Source organism: Ctenopharyngodon idella, chromosome 22 (assembly GCF_019924925.1).
Source record: "Ctenopharyngodon idella isolate HZGC_01 chromosome 22, HZGC01, whole genome shotgun sequence".
Classification (NCBI taxonomy): Eukaryota; Metazoa; Chordata; class Actinopteri; order Cypriniformes; family Xenocyprididae; genus Ctenopharyngodon; species Ctenopharyngodon idella.
This window is the reverse complement of record NC_067241.1, coordinates 8,550,272-8,571,101: the sequence shown is the minus strand read 5'-3', so window position 1 is coordinate 8,571,101 and position 20,830 is coordinate 8,550,272. Positions and strand designations below refer to the sequence as shown.

Genomic DNA, 20,830 nt, shown 5'->3' with positions numbered 1-20,830 from the left:
ATTATGTGTTTAATCTCACTTTATTAACCAATGTCTTTGCAGCAGTCATTCGATGATTCAACCATACTAATAATACGCAAAAATGACTTTAGATAAACATCACGGTTTTTTTTTTATTCTTTTCTTCTCCTGCGTCCTATAGACCTTATGCGCCAGAGAAACAAGCGCGCCGCCATCTTTATAATATTGTCTTTGAACTTCCGTTTTCGCGGTAGCTCTGTATATTTCTATGGCATCGCTGTCAAAGAATAATTAGCTGGTGAAGTGGATTTACTTGTTGTAGAGTTAATGAAAGTTATCGTGAGCATTGTAAAGTTTAAAGCAGATGTCTTAACAAATGTCAGTCGACCGGGAAGATTTTTAAACGAGCAGTTCATTCATAAATAAGTAAGTTCGCTGTGGAAACACAAACCGGAAGACAAAAGACAACGAGCGCAGCGCTGAAAAGGGGCGGGGCTACATAAGGTCTATAGGGTATATGTCGAATGTCACATGACCAAACCGGAAAACTAGTCTCATTGCATCCGCTTGTCAGAGGAAGTGTTAACAGAAGTATGAACTGACGGCATGTCTATGGACTTTTTAAGGTAATCAGCGAAACTACCTAGTTCACATTCTTATAAGTGTTTTATTCTTTTAAAAATCTAAACGTTAGTGTGAAGAATAAAAATTTAAAAAGCTTTCAAATATAAATCTGCATATGCGGGGGACATCAGTTATGCTCATCTTTGCTCGCTCCTTTTAAGTTTTCTTGAATAAAACAGCTAATTTTTCATGAAGCACATACAAAAGACCTAAACCGGAAGCGATCTGATTTGTTTTACGAATACGGTTACGAATATCCATCTAAGTTAGATTGCGCATAACCCCATATTCTTCCAGAATAGCAGCACAACTGAAAGGTTTTTTTGAGCTGCGCCCTCTACTGTACAGGCGTGAATGTGCATTTCCTTCAGCCTGAGGCTTATTCATTACACTTTTGGTGTGAAAGGGCCTTTTACATTTGCCAAAATAGAACCCAGGTGAAAAAAAGTTAGTAATACATTACTTAGTTTCTTTTTAAGAAAAGTAATGTTACTTTTTTTTAGGGACTAAAGCAATATTGTAACACATTACTTTCAAAAGTAATTTTTTTTTTTTTAGCGACAAGATTTTAAATGGGCAATATGTAAGAATTTTAATGTATTAATCTCTTATTCATTGCCAATGTGTGAACAGCTTGTAATGAAACTTAAAAAACAAGACCTTCCCCAACTTCCTATGAAAGACTGAATTTTATGTGAAGGACTCGGCATATTTTTGCCGGGAAAATCAAATGGATGTGATGTTTACGTGAACAGCACCTTACGTTAAACTTCAAGGAAGAGACATTGAACCACACAGGATCACATAGAAATGTTCAAAGAGTTTATTACAGAAATCGCAGTAGAGGCACTACCTCACATATATAGGCACTGAACTACTGAACTGGACTCGCAATTGTGTGTCAACACGATTCAACACAATTCAGATATAAATCCAAACCATGTCAACCCATCTATTAAGTTTCAAGTGAAGTGTGATATGCAGCTCAAATCTCAGCTAACATACAATGGGGGCTTTAACCAGTGCCAGAGATTTCACTGATAATCTGTGCATTTTATATATTGCTTTCAAACTATTCTTCATTCTGATGACAACATTAAAGGTGCTGTAAGCAATTTTGGGAATACCACACCTGAAAATGTAACTATAATCTGACAGATATCACTGAAATAGGTGTCCTGAGATTTCACACCTGTCTCTGTGACAGAAAAAAAAAAAAAAAAAAAAAAATTAAGGGGGTGTCCTGCGCTATTTTATCCAGTTAGACTCTGCCAATCACTTTGTACGTTCATGGCTTTGAACGGTAGAGGATTTTCAACAGATTGTGTGGTTGAAATTAGCAAAATACTGGAACACTAGCACTTACAGTACAGCACCTTTAACAAAATAGTTCACCCAAAAATGAAAATTGTGTCATCATTTACTCACCCTTATGCCATTCCAAATCTGTACAACTTTGTTCTGTGGAACATGAAATAAAGATATTTTGAAAAAATGTTCACTCTTGAGTTTTAAAACAATTCAACTTTTGGACCCCATTGTACAGACAAAAACAGTTCTGTTCCACAGAATAAACTAAGCCATCCAGATAACATCAGGGTAAATGAGAGAATTTTCTTTTTTTGGTTGAACTATCCCTCTAAGACATGTAAATGAGACTCGAATGTTAGCAGTTTTATATAAAGCTTCAATAAACAGCCTAGTTATGAATAAATCTTGTCCCATCTCACACAGGTTCATGCCTACAGTGCTCATACAGCATCAATTCTACTGTCCCATAGTTCTTCACAGAATAAACGTGGATAACAGTTACCTGTTTTTCAAAGTGTAACAACAGAGGTTGAATCAGTGCGTGGTCGACAACAGTACGCTAGAGGGTAAAACAGCTTTCGCTGTGTGGATGGGTGCAGTGTAATCTCATGGGACACTGTGAGTTCCCCTGGGCCGTCCGTGTGTCTCTGCTCATCTACCTCAGTGTGAAACGATCTTCCATGGCAATATTTCAGATGTGGAAAAACATGAACTAAAATTGCATTTTCTGCTCAGGGCTAAAACCAAGACTTATCAGTCTAGATTAGAGATTATGCAGTGAAATAATGTGGATTTTGATTGATTTCTTATGGAGATTATGAGTCAGAAGCTGAAATACGCCCAGAATATCGGCACTGCATATTGAAGACTGTCAGAGGCCATCAGCTACCACTAGTACACCACTATATGACGGCACAACATCATATTGAAACAACAGACCATCTCTACAGCTCCTCAGATTATAAATCAACATGACAACCTGTCACCTCACAAATCAACAAAACAAACATGTTAACCCACGAAACACTGAAGAACTGCATTATTTTAACAACCCACCACAGAGAATATTCAGAACATGGAGAAACATGAAAAATCACTGCAAAACAATTGCTACTTAAGAGTTTAGGTGATCATACACAGCGTTTACTCCAAAGTGATTTACATACAAATAAGGGTAAAAGACGAAATGCATTCGAACATGTTTGTATAATAAAAAAAGCCCAGAGTCCAATGATTTGAATTCCCTAAAGTAATTTAAAGCACTGTGGAGAGGTCTGAACGACACCTCTGAAATAAACTCGAGTAAAACATTTCGCACCTCTAGATATGAAAATATAAGCTTACTTCACCCACTGAAGCCCCTCATTCACCAGAGCTGTTTAACATCTCGAGACGTTTTCTCATAAGTAAAGACGTTCAGCGTTCCCATTTCTTAGAGGCAGCAGAAACGAGACTCGAGTGAAAACGAAAAATGTGTCATGTGTCTTGTTGCAGAATTCGTAGACAAGAAAAAATAGAGGTATATTTCTCTTGGCATTATCTCTTTCCCTTAGATCATCTATTCACACATTGTCGTCTTCTGCCGTGCTGGAGGGTGTTTCAGATTTGAACCGCTGTGACATTTAACCTCATATAAAGCAAAGTAAAAATGAATTCGCCATCTGAGTTAGCCTGCAGTAGAGCCTACATTAATGAGGCCGAATTAAAATTCAAATAAAACTCTCTAAGCTCATCTTCTGACGTTGTCACACATCTTCCAGTCCTCTGTTGTCTGTGAGCAGGATGACTGTCATGGCTTCGTACAGGCATAAATATCCATCTATTTGTAGTTTCCACTGTGAAATGATGCACAAGACCGCCGTCAGCCAGCACATCATTACAGTCATTGGGGAGGCATAAATCTAAAACAAGTATGTGGATTGAATGTGTTGTTCTTTTGATTCTTAGGTTTCTACGAGGCATTTTAATGTTGAATGTAAACCAAACTGACATTCAGTACTTAAAGCGATAGTTCCCCACCAAAATGAAAATTTTGTCATCATTTACTCACCCTCAAGTAGTTCCAAACCTGTATGAATTTCTTTGTTCTGCTGAACACAAAGATATTTGGAAGAATGTCGGTAACCAAGCAGATCTCTCCCCCCATTGACTACCATTGTACTTATTTTTCCTACTATGGTAGTAAATGGGGGGCGAGATCTGTTTGGTTACTGACATTCTTCCAAATATGTGACCCTGGACCACAAAAACCAGTCATAAGGGTCAATTTTTTGAAATTAAGATTTATATATAATCTGAAAGCTGAATAAATAAGCCTTCTATTGATGTATGGTTTGTTAGAACAGGACAATATTTGGCCGAGATACAACTATTTGAAAATCTGGAATGCGAGGGAGCAAAAAAATCTAAATATTGAGAAAATCGCCTTTAAAGTTGTCCAAATGAAGTCCTTAGCAAGGCATATCCACTCACAAAAATACATTTTTGATATATTTATGGTAGGAAATGTATAAAATATCTTCATGGAACATGATCTTTACTTAATATCCTAATGATTTTTGGCATAAAAGAAAAATTTATAATTTTGACCCATACAATGTATTGTTGGCTATTGCTACAAATATACCTGTGTGACTTATGACTGGTTTTGTGGTCCAGGGTCACATGTATCTTCCTTTGTTTGGAACTACTTGAGGGTGAGACATGATGACAAAATTTTCATTTTTCGGTGAACTATCCCTTTATTTATCCCAAAAAAACCCCCCCACACAAACAGCCATTTGCACTCAAAACAACGGTCAGTATGAATATGTATGAATGTCTTATTGTGCCCTCAGGCATCATATCACCCAATAACAACAGGTCAGCAAACCATCTGAGATCAGATGATAATCGGTGTGTGGGTGCACATATTTATACAAACACGCACAGACCAGATAAATCAAACCCATACTGACCTCTCCTAGTGAAGATGCACCTGAATTTAGTGCATCCACCCTAAGCAATGTGAATTCCTGACATATATGATTTCTGTTGAAAGTGAGCTCAGTGACCCGATACCCATGTCAAATCATCAGTGGGGGCAATACAAGACCCTCACAGGGCACCAGTGAACTGAAAATGAGGCATATGAGGTCTACGTCAAGGGTTTTATCTCATCACAAATTACAGGAAGTGAGCCCTCTGTCCTCCTCCACGTCTCCTGAGAGCGTTCATCTCTCGTCCTGTAAATGGGTCACTCAGAAACGGTTAATGTGAGCCTTGAATTGCAACTACTTTGACTAGATTTAATTAGCTCTTACCCTGAAGAAAAAGCTTTTAATTAAATATGAATATCACTGCATGTGAACTTGATCGCCGAACACATTTCCTGTGTGTTTAACGTGCTGAGTGTCGAATATTTTAGTGTCAAGGTTTTCCGCATACAGCTCACTCCAGAAAAAGGAACACTATCAGACTTTCCCTCTCTCCAAACTTCACTGGTATTAAAAGAATGTTCTGTATTCAATACAAGTTTACTTAACCAAGAAAACAAGTGCATCAGCTAGTACAAACAAATATGATACATGTTTACAGTAATGCACTTACAGTGATCAGTCTGGATGACTATTAAAAGAGACAGTTTCAAAAGTATAACCATAAAAATTAACCACAATATATGCTAACATAAGTCTAAAAAACTTTATATCGAATTTTTCAAATTCCGGCATGGCTGGTGTTCTAAAAATCAGACGTACCCATACTATGGCCCTGTTTACACTAGTGCGTCTTTGTTTTAAAACGTATAAGTTTTGCCACGGTTACGCCTGTCATTTACACTACGCCGGCATTTTCGAACCTCGAAGGACTTTCGAAAATGCAAATCAGCATATTAGAATGATTTCTGAAGGATCATGTGACACTGAAGACTGGAGTAATGTTAATGATGCTGAAAATTCAGCTTTGCCATCACAGGAATAAGTCTTTAAATAATTTACAAAATGTTTAAATTTGCCCAATATACCTACAAAATTATAAGAGCATTAGTTCGTGTGTCCACCAAAGCTGGCTAAAAATGCTAGACGCTCTGCTGAAAACGCCTATCTGTGAGCACTTGAGAGCGGCAGCGCAGCGTTTTATTGTTGTTTTTTTTCAGTTGAGATGCTTTGTTGCTAACCGATTTCGCAGATAATTTGCTTCAGACTAAAAATGTCGACACAATGTAGAGTATTTGCTATGTACAGACGTGGACAAAATTGTTGGTACCCTTGATAAATATGATCAAAGATGACTGTAAAAATAAATCTGCATTATTTATCCTTTTGATCTTTAATTTATAAAATTAGCAAAAATTTCATTGAAGGAAAAGAATTGAAAGTGGGGGGAAAATCACATTATGAAATAAATGTTTTTCTCCAAAACACGTTGGCCACAATTATTGTTATCTGAGTGGCCAAAGACTCTCCAAGGATCACAGCTGGAGAATTGCAGAGATTAGTTTAATCTTCAGTCTCAGAAAGACAAAAAAAAAAAAAAAAAAGATCAAACAGCACCTACATCCCCACAAGTTGTTCGGGAGGGTTTCAAGAAAAATCCTCTGCTCTCATCCAGAAACAATCTCCAGCATATTCAGTTGTCAGACACGACTGGAACTTCAAACGAGTCCGGCTTCTATGGTCAGATGAAACTAAAAAAAAAAGAGATTTTTGGCAGCAAACCCACCAGATGGGTTTGGTGCACACATGGATAAAAAGTACCCCATGTCCACAGTTAAATATACTGCTGGATCTTTAATTATTTTTGTGCCAGAGGTCCTGGACATCTTGTTCAGATATATGGTATCATGAATTCTATCAAATACCAACAGATTAAAAAGATCTAAACCTGACCACTTCTGCTAGAAATCCAATAATGGGCCGTGGCTGGATCTTCCATCAGGACAATGATCCAAAACAAACACAAAAATGTGTCACTGAGCACAAAATGAAGCTTCTGCCATGGCCGTCCCAGTCCCCTGACCTGAGCCCTAAAGAAAATGAGTGGAGTGAACTGAAGAGAACAAGCACCAACATGGAGCTGGGAATCTGAAGGATCTGGAGAGATTCCGCATGAAGAAATGGTCTCTGATCTCTTGTCAGGTGTTCTCCAAACTCATCAGGCATTATAGGTGAAGACTCAGAGCTGTTATCTTGGCAAAAGGAGGTTGCAAAAAGTATTGAATAAAAGGGTGCCAATAATTGTGGCCAGTGTGTTTTGGAGAAAAACATTCATTTCATAATGTGAAATTCCCCCCACTTTGAATTCTTTTCCTTCAATGAAAGGTTAGATTTTTGCTAATTTTATGAATTAAAGATCAAAAGGATAAATAATGCAGATTTATTTTTACAGTCATCTTTAATCATATTTATCAAGGGTACTAACAATTTTGTCCACGTCTGTATGTTTTTCCGTTCTCTGCTTGTTAACGTCGTTGTACAGCAAGAATGTTGTGACAGTTGGTCAGAGTTCGTTATTTGTCCCGCCCCTTCTCTATTCTGATTGGACGGCTGACTAAAAAGTGACAGTGATGAGGTGCGCAGCGTTTTACTCAAAGTTGAACGTTCTTCTCTCAACTCGAGGCGACTAGTAAAAAACGCCGAGCGCTCAGCGCCTCCGCTCCTGGCGTTTAAGAAAATGCGCCGCTCCCATTGAAAACAATTGGATAAGTGTGCTAGCCGCTGGAAAAAAACAGCTTTGGTGGATACACGGCTTACTGTAAACACATTTGCTTGTTTTTACTAACTGATGGACACATGAAAATTATTGTATGTGCTAATCAACAGTATGTCACAAATACTCTCAAGCTTAAGCTGTTTTGAACCCGGAACATTCCTTTAATTAACCAGCAAGATTAACCACATTGTCATCCTTCTCCCCTGTCTCATGCTACAGTGAGGCATCAGTGATTTGCCATTATAAGTTGCTCTTTCCACTCATAACAATGCTCTATTTCACACGTTCATGGCTGTGAAGGTACAAAAACACACACGTACACGCATCCGCCTCCCACTTCTGAAGTCTCGCGCAGAAGATTCTCTGTTTGTCAATAGTACAAAAAGTGCTAAACATGCTACCTCAGACGGGTGCTGTGGCAGCGTGGTGGATATGGCCCTAAGTTCCTCTTTAGTTTGCCAGAAAATTACCCTGCTTTTATACTGAAAATGCTGTACAGTTCAAAGGCGCCTGGACTGTTGCGTGTGCCTGTCTGTATAGGTCTGCACATCTATATATATCTATATCTATATATATTTGTTTTTTGTTATTCTATATGTTAATAAATATGATATATATTTATTATAACAATATATTAATATATATATATATATATATATATATATATGAATATTGTTCAATTAATTAATATACTTGTGTATTTTTTGCTTGTCTTAGATCTCCAGTCCAAAACTCTTTTGTCCAGAGGTGTGGAACGCTGTCCAAGCTCCAGTAGATTGTCTCCACTATTCAAAGTATAAAGCTGATGCGTCCTCTGAGGGGAAAGTCTGTGAATATTTGTCAGAGACACACGCGTCAACTTGACGTCAGTATGTGTGTGTGTGTTTGCAGAGCCTACACTCTGGAAAGTACAGCATGTGAGGATTTGTTATAGTTGTCCATTAGTGTGTGTGTGTATGTGTGTGTCAGACGGTCTCTTTCAAACAGAGGGCTTCCACAGCATTGCTGGGACCTTGGGACACCCCTCCGATGAGGAACAGCATGTTGGGGGTCTGAATGGAGGCACAGGAGCAGCGAGGGCTGGGTAACGGGGCCACGGGTTCCCATCTCCTCTTCAGCTGGTTATAACTCTCCACTGACGCCAGCGGGGACGGCTGGTTACCTGAAAGCACACAATACAACAGAACAAATCATTGTCGCAATTCACAAACATAATTTTTTTTTTAACAATGGCTTACTTTGATATAAAATAAATTGCTTACTTTGAATAAATAACATTTATTCACAAACAATCAAATACAATGTGATTTTCGGCGATTGAGATCTGGCAGCAGCTCATTTGTCCTATTGGGCGAGCGGTCTGCTCACAGCTTATCCTGCCATGAAAACTCCCATAGACCAGCAAACCAATAGGAATGCAGGACAATGATGACGTTCCATAACAAAAGCGCTGTAGATCAGCTTACCCGGAAGTCTCCGTAACTGGCAGATTTAAAGACAATTACCGTCGTTTGGTAAAGAAATAAATTACGGACAGTTACATACGAATTTCCAATCATGTAGGCTTTATGGTACACCTCAAACAAGGGATTTAATAGTAATTTATAATGTTAATATTAGTCGAGTCCAAGAATGGCATGGGTATGCAGAGCATTCGCATCTTATATGGACCGCACGCCACTGATTACATATTTATATATATGTATATATATAAACATTTGGTAACACTTTATTTTAGGGTCTTTTAACTAGTTGCTTATTAGCATGCATATTACTAGAATATTGGCTATTTATTAGTACTTATTAAGCACATATTAATGCCTTATTCTGCATGACCATATTCTACATTATTAATCCTACCCAATACCTAAACTTAACAACTACCTTACTAACTATTAATAAGCAGTAAATTAGGAGTTTATTGAGGGAAAAGTTGTAGTTAATAGTTTATATATGTTCCCTATACTAAATGGTTTGTGTGGCTTTAGTTAAGTCAATAATAAAAGCCAATTGCTTAATTTCAGAAAAATGTAATATAATTTTTTGTAGTTATATTATTATATATTATATTTTATATTTAAACAAAAACTTTTAGCAGCTTTCTTTTGAGAAAATGCACTAAAAATGTTGATGACTCATCCTGCACTACACAGATTTTTGTCCAATCAGATGCTCTCTAGAATGAGAAGCTCCTCCCCCAACACCACCTAAAATCAACTAGCAAGTAGCAAAGCATAATCCACGGCTTTGATGCAAACTATTGGCTATTTAAAAAAAAGGAGGGGGGGGGGGGTCGTGAGAGGGGAATGAACCCTTCAATATTTCCCTCCCAAACTTCCTGATTCACAAAGAAATACACAGGACAGAAAACTGCTTGTCCAGTACTAAAAGTTAGTCAAACACTCTAAACAAGTCTCCAAGTCCACATATCAAAGCCTAAAAGAAGAGTTTCCACATTTAGTATTGAATATTTCAGTGTGAGCTGCCTATGAGTTGGATTCACAAGCAGTTGTGCAGAAAGCAACGCACATTAGACAGCCTCTCCTGCCATTCAATCAACACAACACCCTCTCCACATTAGCATACAGCATCCACAGCGCTCTCACTCTCACAGCACACACACACTGCGGATGTTTCTCGCAGATGAAGCACTTGCCACCTGGTGGGTTTTGGGACTAAAACAGGTTTGAACAGGTGGCTCCATGCAGATTTCTTCAAATTATGTAACTCCTACAGATTCTGTGGCTTATGCTTCAGGAAACTTTTCCTCTGATGTTGCAAAATAAATAAATAAATAAATAAAAACAAAGTTTCACTGGTAAATCCTGGCACAAACACTGCAGTCGCAGTGAACAACGAACATTTTCTCATCTTCCCCAGGGTCAGTTAGACTAGGCTGGGTGTTTTCACTCTTTTGCCTTCGGTGCTGAGACCTAAATCATCATACGGTACCTGCCACTAAGTTTCCATGGTTACTCAAATTGAAGTGCAGATGATATGGATGGGCTGGTGCGGTGACTATTGTTATCATAATTTCCTGGTAGAACAAACACTTCGGCGAATCCGCTTGCGGTAATCAAAAGTGTCACGTCGAGCTGTGCTCCGACACTCGCGTCGAGAGCTCCTGCATGTTGCTACGCATCCTCAGGCGCTCGTATGTTCACACAAATACATATTTGTAAAAGCAGATTTGTAGAAGCTTTTTTGTTAAGGTTGGATTTATCTTTGCTGAATGATTTCACTGGTTGGTCCAGAATGATTTTGGGAAAATTCTCACCACCATCTATGGCAGTGGTTTCTAAACTGGGGTGACAGAGGGGTTTTGTTGTTCATTTTAATTCTACCCCACCTTAAAATAACATTAAATCCGAGCACGTATTTCTAACAGGCAAAATACCGTAAAAGGTCAAATACATGACATCCAATCAAATTACCTCGTCGTTTGTGGTCATAACTGCCTGCAGCCACACAAGCGGCATGCACATGATAGGTTGTGTGCAGAGAATGCTGCCTTAGCAAATCGTGCTACATTTCTTCCGTTCTTGACAATGTACCTTTGTAAAAGTGGGGTTTTAGCACTTACTAGCATGAACAAATAGCATATAGACTGTGCATAGAGATCTATTTAACACTCAAACTCTCTTCGATACAAAAACAACAGAATAGAAAGTGCAATAGAAAGTGCCACTTGCTTCGTTACTGAATGAATCAATGACTCATTAAGACAGTGACTTACCGCCACCTACTGGTGGTTTTAGTTTAATATTTAAAAGTATCACTTCGTTTTTAAAGGTGCAATGTGTAAATTTTAGGAGGATCTATTAACAGAAATGCAAAATAATATACATAACTATGTTTTCAGTGGTGTATAAAGACCTTACATAATGAACCGTTATGTTTTTGTTACCTTACAATGAGCCATTTCTATCTACAGACACCGCAGGTCCCTTTACATCGAAGTTGCCATTTTGTGCCGGCATGTTTCTACAGTAGCCCTAAATGGACAAACTGCTCTACAGAGCGTGTTTGCTTGACTGGCTACCCTCTGCTGTCTCAGATGATGACATCTTTGTCCTGTGTTGGCCACCGTAGCTTCTCTATATTGCAATTCGCAACCTCACCGCTAGATGCCGCTAAAATTTACACACAAGTACAATGAAATATAAAAGCCATTTATGAAACATAATCTGATTTGTTTGTTCATAGAGTGTCGTAAATATCCAGTGTATCTACACTGGTTGTCATAGTAACGATGTAAACATCAACACCATGCCAGGTTTTCTCACGCTATAACTGAGAGCAGCTGTCAGAGGGGAAAGAGAGGATGGAAAAGTGGAAATTGTGTCTCTGCTCATGTCTATGGTGACATCTTGCTGAACTCACAAGACACACGAGAGAACATTAAGCAACTGAGGCATTTTACGCAGTCATGCATGAAATGCACAAAACTGTCAAATCATTCACTACATAGTGAACAGGACTAGAAGGAAGAGTGTGAAAAATGAGTCATCACCAATGGCAAAAAGGACAAAAACGGCAAAATTCTGACAATTTTTGACAACATGTCACATAATCATCCAAATATGACAAACAAAGCAGCTATTGAGTAAATTAATCCTAATTACCTTAATACATTCACCTTGGAAATACATTCATTTAAGCATTTCTTTACACTGATACTGCCATAATAACTGAACTAATGAGCATATATGGGCATAACTGAGTACATTTGAATGAGGCCATAGATGATTGAGGGACAAATCATCTAAAGAGCAATTTCCCAAATATGGACATAATAGCAGCCATTAATTCTGGAAAGACACGAGGAGCTACAGGGAATGAAGCATCTCTTCCAGTTATATCATTATATCTGTGTGTGTGTGTGTGCGCATAAGTCTGCATTGCCTGAGTGTCCAACAACGACAGTTTAAAAGAAGAACAGAAGAAAAAGACGAAAAGACGCCACTGAAAGAGACACAAAAATAGCTCAGAAGCAGCACCAGATAAAAAAAATGAACAGCAACAGCAGTGACACTAAAAACGAAGGGAGGAAAAGACACACCTGCAGCATGACATGAAGACATGAAGGGGGGGACGGGGTAGAAAGAAATAACAACAACTAAGAAAGGATAGATCGAGCAGGTGAATAAGGAAGTAGTGTGATGCTCAAACGTGAATGTTCTCACATTCTATGAATAGTGAAAATACACACGCACACAATCCTCCATTGGCTCCTGTGATGCCTGAAATTCGGTTTATTTCTAGACAGGAAAAGATGAAATAAAAATGTGCCATGTATAATCTGCAACACTCTGCCCTAAATATCATTTTTTTGGGAAGATGCAGAAATTTCTCGCCCACTCTTTGAGCTGACATTTATTGAAGAAATCTCTCTTTCTCCCTCTAGTAATGTAGCCACAGACAAACAGACTGGAAAGAAATAAGGCAGTATTTGAGCCTGATATTCAGAGCCTCTTCACTGGAGCGTAAAGACCCAAATGAACAAATCATTTCGTTTAAAGACATGCCAGTCTAGGGAACAGGCTGTCGTTGAGCGATTTCACATATTCATTGATTCATAATGAAGCTAAGTGTGATTCTTTGACTTTCCAATTAAAACTAAGTTCTGCTTATAAATGAAACAAATGGATAAGGGAATGTTGATCGAACTACACGCTAAAAATATCAATGCAAATTATGCAGATTGCTTCCTAAGAGAAGGTCGCAGAGTTCGTAAAGTTGTTCAGATGTGGCCTGTAATTGTTGTCGATGTACTGTGAGGTAGATTCTTGTTGCTAGGTGATATTAGTGCACAGTACTTACTCATGGCTGCACATAAAGACCTGACATAATGAATCCATTTGCTTGATATGGCATTTTATTAGGAGGCCGTTTCTGCCGCAGGTTGTTCTGAAAAATGACAGTCCCTGTGCTGCGCTTTGTAGATTTCTTTCCTGATTTTCTAAGCTCAGTTGATCCTATTTGCATAATCTATTCAACATCGGCAGTTACTTACCGAGTCCCCCCGCAGCGATGACCCGTCCACCGAGACAGCCGGCTACAAAGTCCGCCCGCTTCTCTCTCATGCGACAGCTCCGCGTGGCCTTCAACCACACACCTGCATACAGGTTAAAGTATCAGAGGTTAAAGGTCAGAGAGGTAGTCAAGATCACACCAGGGTTTTATATATATTATCCCCTGGTTTCACAGACAAGGCTTAAGCCTAGTCCCAGATGTAAAATGTATGTTTGAGCTGTTTTAAAGGATTAGTTTACTTTAAAATGAAAATTACCCCAAGCTTTACTCACCCTCAAGCCATCCTAGGTGTATATGACTTTCTTCTTTCAGAGGAATACAATTGGAGTTATATTAATAATCACCCTGATGCTCCTAAGCTTTATAATGTCAGTGAGCTGAAACCACCACTTTGAAATTCAAAAAAGTGCATCCATCCATAATAAACGTACTCCACACGGCTCCGGGGGGTTAGTAAAGGCCTTCTGAAGTGAAGTGATGCGTTTGTGTAAAAAAACAGTCCCCCTGTGGTGAAAATCAAGTTTTTAATGTTGTTCATATATCTATCTAATTACCGTTATGTGTCCGGCGTTGTAAAAAGCAATACCATTGTGCAGCGTTTACCTCAGTAAGTTAACCAAGTGGATCTCTGAGCTTGTGCAAGTGAGTGGAGGCGGGGTTAATTATCATATTCATAGATCTGTGTATATTAAATGAGGCAAGGGTGTAGAGTTACATTGAAGCTATTTGAAGGCATTAAGGATTTTTTTCACAGGAAAAAAACATTTAAATATGTAATTTTGGTGATCAAAAATGAGTTTTAAGGGATAAAATTATTGACTACAGGAGTCTTTAAGTAAAATAACTAGCTTCTGCCAGACCGCCTTCCATATTCAACTTATGAAATAACTTGTTTTGTAAGTTGAATACGGAAGGTGTAGGACGTAGTGTAAGTGTTTTGAACAGCGAGAGGCATTACACTTTCTTCATAAGTTGAATATGGATGGCCGTCTGGCAGAAGCTAGATATTTTACCTCATAACATGTTAAATATGTTTTTTTCTTAAACAAATGCATCACTTCGCTTCAGAAGGCCTTTATTAACCCCCCGGAGACGTGTGGAGTATGTTTATGATGGATGGATGCACTTCCTTGAGCTTCAAACCGGTGGTTTCCGTGCACTGCCATTATACAGCTTAGGAGCATCAGGGTGATTATTAATATAACTCCAACTGTATTCGTCTGAAAGAAGAAAGTCATATACACCAAGGATGGCTTGAGGGTGAGTAAATCATGGGGTAATTTTCATTTTAAAGTGAACTAATCCTTTAACTGAAAGCAACTTGCACTGATATCTTAAAATATGTCAGTGCCATATTTTAAAATGCACAACAGTCATATTTTTTCTAAGGCATGTTTATAAAAGCTACTTAAATGTCCTAATTGAACTAAGGCCTAATCCTGGCTTAATCTAAGCCCTGTCTGTAAAACCAGCCCTATATTTATTTTATTTATTATATTATATTTAAATTATAATGGTAATAATAATCAAGTACGTTATAGTTTTCATTATTAAAACAAATATTTAATTCAATCAGCATTGTCATGACATCATTCCTTGGCTCCAGAGCGATCAGTCACATGGCTTTCATAGCTCGGATGATTGGTTTAATGACTTCTATGGTTTCCATGCACACTGCTGGCAGATCGTGAACTTTCAGGGGGTCCAACAACAGTTGCTGAGATCTCTCTAGGTATTATACCTCCTTGGGGTCTTCACAGATCAATATAAAACACCAGCATATGTCCCTGATTCACTCAAATTTAGCCAGATGGGGCATGTTGCTCATGGTCATTTGTCAGTATGTGGGGACCAGCTAAAGTTGACATGGAAACCGTAATGTACCATAATGACTGCAATAAAACAACAAGCGGGCACTCAAAGTCAGAGAGAGTTCAGACTCGCACACACAGTCGATCTGCCCTGAACTATACAAACGGCTTGAGGCACAGCTTTAGCGATGAACAAACAGCTGAGAAAGTAATTTCTCTCTCTATTTTTGAAGCCCTGACATGGCATGAACATTTAGTCTTCAGAAAGTCTCCCTGCATGACACTATATGCCTGGGAGCAAATTTATGCCCTCACTTATCTCAGATGTCCCCATAAACGTTGTCTTCACTCACTCTTTTTGAGGGCACTTTAAAATCTGTTCGCTCCATTTCCTTTCTTTGTTAGCCACCTGCCATCTCTTTCAAGTATTCTGATCTCTAAGCTCTTCTGCGTCTTTCAATTCATCCCACATATTCTCCCTTCTGTCTGCCTCACAAAGAAATGCAGTCTGTTTGAAAAATACTCTATAGGCCACTGTTTCCTCACCCACACACTCTTACCTGTCCTCACTGGACTAAATAGCCCTCTTGCTCAAGGTAACAGGATGATGTGCTGAGGATGAGAAATACTCAGCTGTAACCCAACTTTGTCCTGACTGATGGCACAATCTGCGGAACTACTCTGAAATCTGGAATTAGGGCTGCACAATTAATCGAATTTCTAATCGGGATTACGGATGCCACGATTTCGTAATCATTCAAAGGTGCGATTACAAGGAAAAATGTCTACTTACATTATTCTGCATGTTTAAGAGGTGTGTTATGAGCATGTCACGTTGTGAGAGGCGAATCACGACTACTTCAGAATGTAAAAGGTCTAACCCAGCAAAAAAGGAGCTACCAGTGACGTAGGTGTACACTGATATGTTGAACGCATGCGAAACACCAGCACCCGCCATTTTTAAAAAGCCGTGTACACACACAGCCTATATGGTTACACCACGAACTAACTCTATAAACATGGAAAACAGTGATAGATGGACCTCTCAACCGCACGCTAAGGAGAAAATCCAGGGCGACTTTGAGCAGACCAAGCGAAACATGATTATGTATTTCTGCTAAGCTGGCGACACTGGGCATCAACCACATGGGTATGGCAAAAGCTAATACTGTTTCATATACGGTCTACTTTCTTTGTATAACAGTTCTATCTAATAACGTATTAGACAGGACTGTTAAACAGATCGTAAACTAATGAAGACGGAGAATGCGAACACTTTTTTGACTTGCAGTTGCTTCAAACAATGGTATAAAGCTATTCAATACATCATTCAATGTAAATTTTGATAATCGTAATTAATAATCTCAATTACAATTTCAAGGGAATAATCGACAATTATGATTTTTGTCATAATTGTTGCCACCTACACCTGCAGCCCTACTAGGAATGAATATTTTCCAGTATTGTTTGACTGAGGTTTTACCACCTTAATGGGGTCATAAGAATAAGAGATTTTCCTTGTGACTTTTTTTGCATGTTAAATAGTTATGCTAGTAGGTGACAACAAGGGACTGACTTTATGAGTGAGTCAGCGAATCATTTAATTAGGGTTTCATTCAAACACTCGGATTTATTCAGGAACAAAACAAGTTACTGTCTATGAGTGAGTCATTGAATCATTCATTTAACCATTTAGTTCAAACACACTCATTTCATTCAAAACTTCCATAACTATTCAAAAAGATGAATAAATATTTACATACCACTCCCTTTTATACAGCACATTTCAAAGATGATGTTTACGTGTAAATCTTAAAGGCACAGGAGCACAAAACAGCCTGTATAATTCTAAAAATAAGCGTCAAAGAGAGAGTGTGTAAAATGGTTACGAAAATCTACATTACCATTTGTAGTAAAAAAATCTTGACTAACATAAGTAGATCAAAGGAAAAAATATGATAAATTAATACTGATATTAACAGGCATCAGAGGTGGTTCCTCATTTCATGTGGTGGCTTATGCATTTCATAGACATTAATGTTCAAATGAGAGTCTCCTATATAATTATAATGAAATATATAATTTGATTCAGTACTTTGTACAATACAAAAGCAGGACGAAGACAAATATGTTGAAGACTACAGGGATTCAAATATTAATAATACACTGCTTCCTGTCAGCTGTCAAAAAAAAAAAAAAAAGGCAAGGCAAGACGTTGAAGAAAGACATTGTCTTGAATCGTCTCCTCTGATAATGAATCTCTGCATTTAAGCAAATCCTCTCTAATAAAACAGATGTGCTGAGAAACACTGAGAAATAAAGCAAAAGATCAAAGATATAGAAACAAGCTTTCTCAACCTGTCTGTCAGTCTTTGCCTTCACACACACACACACACACACACACACACACACACACACACACACACACACACACACACACACACACACACAGCAAGGCAAAGCATGGTATTAAATGAAGTGTGGTGGCCCAGCGTGACCGGTCAAACTGTTTTTAGAAGAGAGAAAGCCATTCACCATCTCACTAGGTACAGGTAAGCTCATTGTATGAGATTAAAGCACACTGAATGGAGAAAGAGAGAACAGTACAGAGAAGAAAAGATTTGGATGGAGGGAAGAAGAGAGAAACGGTTAAGCTGGAACAATTTCCACCTCCCGCTGCCCCTTCTGAAACCACAAGATAAATTGGTTGAAATTGCCAGTGACTCCATGCTGACAGGAGTCTGAGTGTTTGTCTCTTTCTCTCAATGTGCATGAGACGCAAATGGAGCTGAATTAGGGGCAGAGGTCACAGATAACACACTACATCACACAGACATGGTCAAATCTGATGGTTTACAGCGATGATGGCTTCTCCAAATATGATCTCATCTGTAGATCACATTTCATTCTCAGATTCATCTGAGTCAATTAGACAGGCGAAGGGAACATATTCCAGCTCATAGCTGTTCACGTCCAAAAGGTCAAATCTTCAAATTTCCCTCCCAGCAAAGGTCTGAACAATCATAACATACTGTACACTATTACAGGAGCAAGTATGTTGTACAGCTAAAGAATCAAAATGAATTTCAGAAATATTCAATGTAATTTTTTGTTATATAAAAATAGTTTAAATACATATATTTTTCCTCTGACGAACAAAAAAAGAAGATATTTTTGTCCATGTTTGTTTATACAATGAAGGTCAATAGGGTTTAAAACATTGATACTTATATTATTATAAGAAGATATTTCAAATTATCTTTTTGTGTGCCACAAAACAACAAGAGGGCGAGTAAATAATGACGTTTTTGTGTGAACCACTGTGAAAAATAAGCATGCTTAATTGAACGTGCAATTGTATTGTACCTCAAATCTTAAAAGTATAATTTTTTTTTTTTTAAATACTGTACATACAGATAATATATTAATGAAATAAAAAGGACACTAAAGTGTATTTATTTATTTATGACACACTTTTCTTAACACACTTTTAAAAAGTGCACTTTGTAAATAAACTTTGCAAATTTTTGCAAGTTTTACTTTAAAACATATTTCAAATTATTGTTTTAATAATCTTTTTTGTGCTTTAAAGAATGTTTTGATCTGTTGACTAACAGTCTAAAGTGCATGTACTATTTATAGTTTTAACAGTAGTGTGTTATTTGATATTACATTTAAAGTTAATTTATTTTAAATGTACTAAATTGCAACTTCATCATTACAAATGTGTAATTACAAATATATTTAAATACATTTCAATACAAATGACATTAAAGTATATTTTAGTTTAAAATATATTTTAGCTTGTAAGAACATTTGGCAGTACACTAACAATTTACATATAAAGATGCACATAAATCCTATTTAAAGATGGCTTACCCCACATTTCAAAAACACTGTTTGGAAGTTAGTCAGGCCGACACCAACAACAAACGTGTAGCCAATCAGCATTAGGGGGTGTATGATGACGGTTGAGGAGAGAGAACGAGCAAGAGGAAGATTTGAAGAAGAAGTTTTATAAGTATGCTTCTTTTTCACCATCTCCACAGTTTGCTGGAACCAAATCTGGTCTGCAGTCCACTAATTGGAGAGCACTCTCTTAGATAAACTTATGATGAAAATCTATTATCTTACCATCATGTACTCTTCATTTCGAGAGCTGAAAATAAGAAAGGAGGATTCATACATCATAGCAAAGTCTACAAAGCACTGCACTTTCCCTTTGAACTGCTGCTTTAGATTACCTGTCTGCTTGCCTGTCTGTCTGTGTGTCTGTCTGTCTGTCGACCTGTCGCTTGCTATTGAACCCGACATGCACACAGCTGCGCTTCTCTCTGTAGCTAAAGAGCAGGAGATGTTGCATGATTGACAGTTCTGCAGGCTCAGAACAACGACCCAGCTGGAGATGAGACCCCGTGTTTATTTAAAGCCCACAAATCAATCATCTCTTCTTTTTCTATTACACTCACACATGCGCACATAAGCACAGACCCCTCGTTCTGATCTACAAAAAATCTCATTTTTGTGAGTGTTTTTGTCTCTCTATGTGTCTGTCTACATATCATGTATTCATGTATTTTAATCATGACTCATTAAAGTGCTTCAACCAAAGTCCCTTTCAAGTCAGTTCACTTAGCGGCCATATTTGCAACACCTCTGGGCAGCTATTCAGGCATGCAAAGCCAACTCATATCTATTTGAATTGGGAAATACCAAAATCTCATAAACTGCTTGCCGAACTCACATTTATAAAATCTTACAAATCAGCAACTCCCCCCCCTTTGTATGGCTTAAAGGAACACTCCACTTTTTTTGAAAATAGGCTCATTTTCCAACTCCCCTAGAGTTAAACAGTTGAGTTTTACCGTTTTCGAATCCATTCAGCCGATCTCCGGGTCTGACAGTACCACTTTTAGCATAGCTTAGTTCATTGAACCTGATTAGACCGTTAGCATCTCGTTAAAAAATGACCACAGAGTTTCAATATTTTTCCTATTTAAAACTTGACTCTTCTGTAGTTACATCGTGTACTAAGACCGAAGGAAAATTAAAAGTTGCGATTTTCTAGGCCGATACGACTAGGAACTATACTGTAATGATCAAGGAACTTTGCTGCTGTACCATGGGTGCAGCAGGCGCAATGATATTACGCAGCGTCTCTCACAAATGTCTCCATGGTTGCAAAGCACGCTACCTGTGCAAGCAGGGGGTCACAGGCGCTGTGTAATATCATTGCGCCTGCTGCAGCCATGGTACGGCAGCAAAGTTCCTTGATTATTACGCCAGAATGAGAGTATAGTTCCTAGCCATATCGGCATAGAAAATCGCAACTTTTCATTTTCTGTCGGTCTTAGTACACGATGTAACTACAGAAGAGTCAAGTTTTAAATAGGAAA

At 38.1% G+C, this 20,830-nt stretch overlaps 1 protein-coding gene across 3 annotated transcripts in view; it reads right to left on the bottom strand.

Annotated features, from left to right (window-relative positions):
- Positions 1 to 1,385: 1,385 nt before the first annotated feature.
- Positions 1,386 to 20,830, bottom strand: part of LOC127505263 (kelch domain-containing protein 8B-like) — a 123,549-nt gene continuing 104,104 nt past the window's right edge. For all 3 annotated transcript variants that reach the window (XM_051880703.1, XM_051880702.1, XM_051880704.1), the window contains 2 exons: positions 13,604 to 13,705; positions 1,386 to 8,749 (listed from right to left, as the gene is read on the bottom strand). In XM_051880703.1, the coding sequence (XP_051736663.1) occupies positions 8,553 to 8,749; positions 13,604 to 13,705 (299 nt within the window). In that variant the 3' untranslated portion in view covers positions 1,386 to 8,552. The remainder of the gene's footprint in view (positions 8,750 to 13,603; positions 13,706 to 20,830) is intronic.